At 43.1% G+C, this 8,110-nt stretch overlaps 1 protein-coding gene across 1 annotated transcript in view; it reads right to left on the reverse strand.

Moving 5' to 3' along the window:
• The window catches only part of LOC122342176 (nuclear factor 1 A-type-like), a 43,213-nt gene that overhangs the window by 12,283 nt on the left and 22,820 nt on the right, over window positions 1-8,110 (reverse strand). The window contains exons 5-6 of the mRNA XM_043235992.1: window positions 2,091-2,208; window positions 1-120 (exon numbers count right to left, since the gene is read on the reverse strand). The exon at window positions 1-120 is cut by the window's left edge and continues 2 nt beyond it. Coding sequence (XP_043091927.1) covers window positions 1-120; window positions 2,091-2,208 — 238 coding nt within the window. The remainder of the gene's footprint in view (window positions 121-2,090; window positions 2,209-8,110) is intronic.

Genomic DNA, 8,110 nt, shown 5'->3' on the forward strand with positions numbered 1-8,110 from the left:
ACTTCATGCCAGCTGCTGGCTTGGCTGCCGCTTCCAGGCGAGCGTCCCTGACCTGGGTAGTAGGACTCCTCTCCCGGGCTGTCCACCTCATCCTCCATGCATTTGATACGCTTTGCAGAACTGTGCGACAAAAGACAGATAGACAGAGGGCGAATAATGAGTTAAATCGAACGGCAAATGTATGGGTTTTTTTTTAATCCTAGCATGGTTTGTCTGATCAATGCAATCATTCACATTGAAGTGCATTCAGGAAGCGTTTCACGAATTAATGTGATGTGTTTTAGGGATGAGGCTTGATTATACTCATTTTGATTGGATCATAAAAAATGGGCTATGATATCATTTATTAATATAGCTTTTTCCCTCATCAACGCTACTGAGGATGAAGTGTGACACATTAAAACTACTATGATACAACTTTAACAAATTCAGTTGTTAAATATATTAAAATAAATTAACAAATGTCATGTGTGTGTGTGATCTATATACACACACACACACACACACGTACATATGTATCTATGTAGCCTAAATGTTTGTTGTTGTGTTTACTGAATGCAACTTCAATTATACATATAATTATTTACAGGTGAAAGTTTTTTTATTTATTTTTTTATATCTGCATTCAAGTGATGATAAATCATAAACATATAAAGGCAGAATAAAATAGATTTTTTTTGTTTGAAAGCAGAGGCTCTATTCTTTTTTTTTTTTTATATGTAATATGTTCATACATGCATAGCAGAAATATTCTGAAGGCCATCAAATTTAGGTGAAAATCATTCAATTCTGGCGGTGTCTGGCAACGCTGGCGGAGAAAGGCTTAATGAATTTAATCATAAAATATATGAAAATAAATGTCGGCAAATAATTCAAATAAAAATATAAAATACTAAATACAGTATATAAATATATAAATACATAGTTTTACATTTTGTTATATGTATTTATTGCAATATGTGTGTGTAAATGTATATGTGTGTACATGTATGTGGGTTATTGACATAATGCGTCCTATGGTGTGACTGAAAAAATAAAACAAACACAAAAACTCTAACACTGAAGATAAACCTCTCTCATGGTATTTGTAACACTAAGAATGTTATTTGTGTGTTAACTTTTTTCTTTTTTTTCTTTTCTTTTTTTACATTTTGCAAAGACGTGTGCAAGTTTATTCAAACACATACTACAGTCTAACACACACACTGAAGAAGTGAGGAGTCATTGGAGGCTGGCGGTCATGTGTGTGTGAGTTATCTGCTGTAAGCTGAGCTCTGACATTTATTTGTTAATGTAAGGCCTACTGGTGTTTTTCACTCATAATCGCTTAATTAGTTTCTAGCATGCAGCCACACACAGGGTCCTTATTCCAGATGTTTGCTTTGGCAGGCCTGGCTGAAGAGGCCACTGAAGCATGTGGGCAGACGCACACATGTACACACACACACACACACACACACACACACACACAGATGTATTTGACCGCACACACACATGGACTCCAAAGCTAGCGATCTAGCGCTCTAAACTACATTTTTGTGCATCAAAAGCACCTATGATGTCCAAAAATACTCTAACGAGTGCATTCTGCCATATTCAACAAATTTGTTCAACAGAAATGGCTAAAACGAACACACACATGATGACTGCTGTATTTTCGAATGCACATGTTAAATATTATTACAAATGTTTATGTACGTTTGCATGCGTGTGGATTTTAGGTATGCTGCGTTATGTAAAAAGTGACAGCGAAATTTGGCCCATCGGTGAAATCACAGTGACCATTTATATGTTGCGCTTCAGCTGTGCACACACACACACACATCTGTCCGTACACACACGGGGCGCCACGTAGTGCGGTTTTACATCGGGGAGCAGTATGTGTGTGCGACTGGCCTGTAGGCTGAGCGGGTGGCGGAGGGAGAAGGTTCCAGGTGGACACACATATGCTGGAAGCTTGTGTAGCTCAGACTCCTGCAGCCTCTTCGAGCGCTCAGCCAACACATCAATCTCTGCCTCGGCTGATTAATTAAGACTCAGAGTGAAGGAGAGAGAGAGAGAGAGTGCGCGTGTGTCTTTCCAGTGCATACCTGCTAGAAGAAGTGCTGGGTAGGGGGCGCCTCATGGCCCCAGGGCTCATACTGTAGTAGGAAGAGCTGTCCAAGTCTGCCAACGAAAAGTTGGGCCCCGTCCCTGCCGCGATGGGGGCTGCCACACACAGAAAAGAGAGCAAAAATATAAATACCTGAGAACAAAAACGGTCTTAAGCAACAAATTTTGAAGCAGTTCATCTTTCATCTTCATTTCCATGGCTGAAGTACAAGTAAACTTTGAGTCAGTTCAACTCACCGCCAATTTGGCTGTGTAACAAGCTCACTTTTTAATTCGACAAATGTATCACAAACACTGCTGATTTAGCTTGGACTAAACTTCTTAAATAGATCAGATAGATAGATGAACAATAGTCATATAGAATGATGACAGAACGACAAAATGACAGACAGACAGATTGGTTGTAAAACTGAATGATAGAATGACAGAACGATAAAACAGCAGATAGAGAGGTAAGATAGATAAACAGAATATATTTAATAAATACAATAAACAAATATTCTTTACAATTCTTCTTCCTAGCATTCATATTCTACTTCCTGTTGCGTGTGTCCAATTCAATTAAATTTGATCTTTTTTATTTTTTTCAACAAAAGAAAAAAATAAGTTAGCTGACATTTGCTTATCTTACTGGAACACTTGTGCTGGTTACAAAACTTTGCTCCCTGAGCGAGTGGCCTCGAGGCTGTGAATCCCCCCGTGCCCCTTTCTGTAGGTCATCGGTGAGCAGTGCTCTATCAAACGCCTTTGTCATACAGTACATAAAGCCGTGATGCCTCTTTATATTCATGGTGACTGAGACCACTATTTTTTGATGAGGACAGCACGAATGTGTAAGAGAGCGGCCCTGGTCCTGCATACCTAATAGGCCGGACCCAAGTGGAGAGAGAGAGAGATGTATGTATGTGTGTGGTGGGGGTGGGNGGACACGGCTAAAGGGGCAAGTTGGACCAAGGGAGGGAGAGAGAGCCAGTGCACTAGCCAACAGCTAAAAGTTGGACACGTAGGAAGTGAGAAAGGAAGTGCTATAATTTCTGAGTCATCTCTTTATGTTAACTTTTTTTTTGGAGGGGGGGTGGGCGGTCCTTTGCTCTAATAGAAGTGGCAGCGCGGGTTATTTATGACGAGCAGTAAAGCCGGCTGCATTTGCATGGCTAATAGTAGGATGTGAAGTAATTTGTGTGAGAGCTAACCTGGGCACCGGGCTGCAGTAACTCAGCCGGCCCACGACGCGCACACACATACACACAAACGTGCCCTCGCGCCGAGAGCGGCCGGCCCTGCTGCTGCAGTTTGGGTAGAAAAATGACCACACTGCAGTCTGTCTGACTGGAATGGAAATCAATCATAAAGGTAATCCGCAGTCTCTACCTCTTAAAGGCTTTATCAAGTGCTTTCGCTTGGAGGATTCCAAATGAAGCCTGTGGCTATCAGGCCGGCATTGATCTCTCTCTCTCTCTCTCTTCTCTCCTTCCCCTTCTGTTCTCTCTCTCTGATCTTTACTGCTTTACCTTTCAAGTTGCTGGGCGCAAAGTACATTAGCAAAATGTTTCAATCTATTCTATTTACTTAGTGCAGAGGAATGGCAGTGCATCCAGTGGGTTTACTTAGCTGTGCATCTGGGACAACAAATGGGCCAAACAAGTTAGCAAAACCTGACACAAGTGGTTATTTTTTTAAATTAATTAGTTGACAGCAAAATAAATCCAACTAAAAAATAGATAAAAATACTTATTTTTTAAATGCATATTTCCATGATTGAACGATAACTAATGTGGTACCGATACATCTGCCTTTGCTATGATTGTGCTTTTGTGTGATTGTGTGTGCAAAAAGAAAATATTCTATAATCCTCTAAACATATAGTAAGTTTTATAGAAAGCAAGGTAAAAGTACTGTAAAAGAGAACCAGGCAAACAGAGGCCGGCAAGTTATGTGAAGTTTGTTGTCGGACAGCAAAGTGACCGAGTCTGCTGGATGTGTTGGAGGTTTTTTGGAGTAGTCTCTTGTCTCAAGGGTTGACAATCCCTCTTAACATACACACACAGACATACTCCTCCCCTCCACCCAAACACTGGCCGCTAAAGCATCTACAAAAGCTTGGGAGGCTATTCATTTGAAAAGAGCAGGGGGAGGAGGAAGAGAAAGAGAGAGGAGAAAAAAAATCAGCTTTTGTTCAGGCCGGATTTTCAAATTGAAGCATTTGACAACAAAGGCAGCAGCAATCAACTTCAAAACCCTGGACGTCTGTTCACCCTGTCTTCCCCCCGCCTTACTCCTCATCGCTTTATTGAGCGAGAGGACCGTGGCGTGATGGGATCTCATCTAGGGCTGGTCTGAAGTTGGTGAGCTTTGACAGGTCTTCGTTGGGGTTTTCTGCTGGATCAGCTCCTGTGTGGATATAGGCCTACAGCACAGGTCCAGAGTTCTCAGTCTGAAGAAAAAGAGTTCGCATGGGGCTAGACCTTACACCTTCACTGTGTAGATTCCCATCAAGCCAAATGAGAAGAGAAGGCAGAAGGAACCTCACTGGTGAAGTCTGAAGGTCAGTGTCCAGTTGAGGAAGGTCAAGAAGTAGTCCTGTACTCAGCATATTACTACTCATGGTAAAAACACTGAAGAACAGCTGATAATCAGCATGTTGCTGGTTTACAACCTTGCTGGTTTGACTTGAAGAGGTAGTTCACCCAAAAATCACAATTTCCCCACAAATTCCAAACCTGTAGCTGGATGAAAAAATTGGCATTTCATCAGAATATAAGGTTTGAAATGACAAAAGCCTAAGAAAAGCTGGACAAAATCAACATATCGGTGAATTTCCTACTTGAATTTATTTGTATTATAGTGAAAATGTAGGGCATTTTACAGCAAGCTAGTGTTGATAAGATTCAAGCCCCATGTGTGCATTTCACTGCAGATGGCACTGCCCACTGGCAGGCTTCGGCCCAGTGTTGGCACAAGGCTGACAAGACTGGTGGGCGTATCCCCACCGGTGCTGCTCGGCAGTGTCTCTGCCACAGCGGCCTGCTCTCCTACTCCATAATTCATCCGCTCCCCCTGTTCGGTCATATGGCTAAATGGTGCGTGCCAGAGCCCAGCCTTCACCCAGGGATTTCCAGGTGTCCCTGCCCCTGGATCACGCTGCCTTGCTGCTTGCCAACATTTCTGCGAGGCTCTTGCAGGCGGACTAATAACAATAACCTCATCCTAATCCCGTATCCTCTCCCGTCTCTTCTGTAGCCCTCGCAATCTCCTCTGGAGAGGCTCTGAGTGGGCGGCAGCAACAGTAAAACTGGCTCACGTACAAGTCCTCTTGCTCACCTGAGCTTGACGGCGTGCCAAGCTGTGGCGTGACAGTGTCCGACTTCCAGCTGTAGGGGAAAAAACAAACTCGTGGCTCTTCCTGGGAACGCTTGAGATCCCTGCAAGACTCGAGGAGGTAGAAGCGAATAGCTGATGAAGGAGGAGCAGGGGGAGGGATGAGGATATGAAAAGGCGGACCCAATCTCCGAAATTACCCCAGCTTGGTATCGACTGGCCAATTATGTGGAGTTCCATTTACAAAAACGTAGCTGTAGCGGCTAACTTTATGGAGACTTTCATTTCGCTCTCCCCCACTACCGACAGCCCCTCCTTCTCTCTCCCTCGTTCTCTTCCTCTCCTTTTTTGTGTGGTGCTTTAATAGGATATTGATCGACAGAAGCAGATTCGATTGGGCTGCCACTGAATTGTGTAATGGGTGCACAAAGCCAAGGTCATAGTGTATAGTCAGGGAAGAGCTAAGGCAGCCCGTTGTCCATTCAATATCACGACCTTTCATCTTCCGAACGGGCACGAGCCTGCACTCAACCCCTTAAATAAATCTGCCAGACGCTCCCCCACAAAAGCCCCATCGGAACTCCTCTGGGCAATTCATACGCCACTTCAGTACACCAGATTACCCTCTTCTACCCATCTTCCAATCTGGTGCACTTACCCTCTTCACTTCAATCAACAGCATCATCTCGGTGCCTTCCACAAGAAGCTACCAAAGTCATGAGTGTGCATGCATACAGCACTTTAATTCACAGTCACTCCATAGGGAGCAATCCTGTTAGAGGACTTATGCTAACTGTGGGCTTTGCTGACTGCTGAACTTCTTAGATGGTATTGCCCATTAAGGAAGGAAAGCGGTTGACGCAGGAGGGTGAGATTTTGTCAACTCTCCCACTGTTCTATAAAGAGTGGAAGAGGGGGTGATGCCGTTTTTTAAGATGCCCCGCTCAGGTGATCAGTGGAATATTGTTGTGGATTAACACAAAATTAAAAGAACTAGCTCGATTTCAAATCACAAATGTGAATTTGAATGAATTGGCCAGGTCTCAGAAACGCAAATTGGGGATTTATAGAATTGAAAGATATTCAACAAAGGATAAAAATTCCAGAAAATCTATCTATCTAGTATTTTCAAAACTTTCAAGCAAGCCAACATTCATACTTTTGCAGAAAGGGTAAACTTCACTAAAATCCTCTTCCTGTTCAATTTCCTTTGGGGCTCAAGAGTAATATGCTCTTTAGACCAACATCGGCAACCCCCTGCTGACTAAGAGCCACTGGACTGTGCAGAGAAGAGAAGAATAAAGAGAACGAAAGAAAAAAGAGAGCAGAACACTTTGATTTGAATTGAACATCCAGCATATGCCACCCAGCATTTGCTTTTCTTCTCAGTGTGTCACAGATGTTAGGATAAAAGCCGATCTCTCCGCAGAGCTGGATCAATTATGCATATTCCTTAATCTTGTTACCATCATACGCCAGGAGTTCTGATGCAGCACAGTACTGGCTGAGTTTTAATATCTCTCTCTTCCTCTCTCTCCTGATACCTTTCATCATTTTCCGCATCCTTTTGCATCGCCTCACACACGCATGCTGGACTCACGTTGACCTGTACGTTTCCTTCCGCCCGTCTGCTGTCACGTCGCCAGAATGTGGTGGCACCCAAATGTTTGTTCTCTCCAGACGCTGTCTTTGCATTGGCAGGCACTTTGAGGGTTTTTGAAGGCAGACTGTGAGGTGAGACCACGGTGGGCTCTTTGCCCAGGCCCCATGACACCCCTCTTCTCCTCTCCTTCGCCCGGGATTAGGTCACGAAGGCGTGTGATCAATGCACCTTTGATCAGAAGGCTCCAGCGAGTGCTGACAGGCGCTTTGGATCGGCTATTGTTAGCGGGTATCGACAGGCACGTATGGATCGCGCTGCGCTCTGTCACTCTCCACCGTGAACGTCTGCAATTTTTAAAGGTCACGTTTTTTACTCCCATCCCATCCTCCCTGCCTCCTCGGGAAAGTCTACTTTTCTTCTTCTGCATTCTGCCTTAATCACTCTATCAATCGCTCTATCAAACGACTCGATTGTATCCTCAGGCCGTGAAAATTCTCGCTATCTTCTCTTTATTAATAAATGTTAACTAACATTTAACTTCTGAAAAACTGCGTCTGCAATAAAAGTACAACTTATTTACGGTAAACAGCTTATAAAAGATACACCGTCTAAAAAATGCTGCACAAAAAAACTTTGTACTTTAGAGAGTCCAAGTAGCGCACTGCAATGAAGCACTTTCAGCTGACTGCTGCATTTCGCTGGTGTTTCGATTTCTAATGAGTGGAGGGATAGTGGATTCAGCCCATTGTTCTGAAAACAGCGCTGAGAAACCAGAGAAGCCTTCCTCCAGCACACTGGTTAATCACTAGCCTCATCCTACTGTACCTTTGGGCTGAATTGAACTGGGGTTCTTCTGATGTTGAAGTTTTGTTGAAGAATTGTGCTGCTTGCCTTCACATACTAGGGTGTAACAGGTCTAAGGAAACTTATAGCACTAAATCATGCCACGTTTAAGATTGTGACCCTTACACAACACCTCTCATTAAGCTGAAATGTTTTTAGGTTTATTATGAAAGCTCAGTTCAATGTGTTTTTTTAGTTAAAATTTTTTAAAGATTATAAAATATTTTTTAATAT

The sequence above is a fragment of the Puntigrus tetrazona genome, chromosome 3 (genome assembly GCF_018831695.1).
Source record: "Puntigrus tetrazona isolate hp1 chromosome 3, ASM1883169v1, whole genome shotgun sequence".
Taxonomy (NCBI): domain Eukaryota; kingdom Metazoa; phylum Chordata; class Actinopteri; order Cypriniformes; family Cyprinidae; genus Puntigrus; species Puntigrus tetrazona.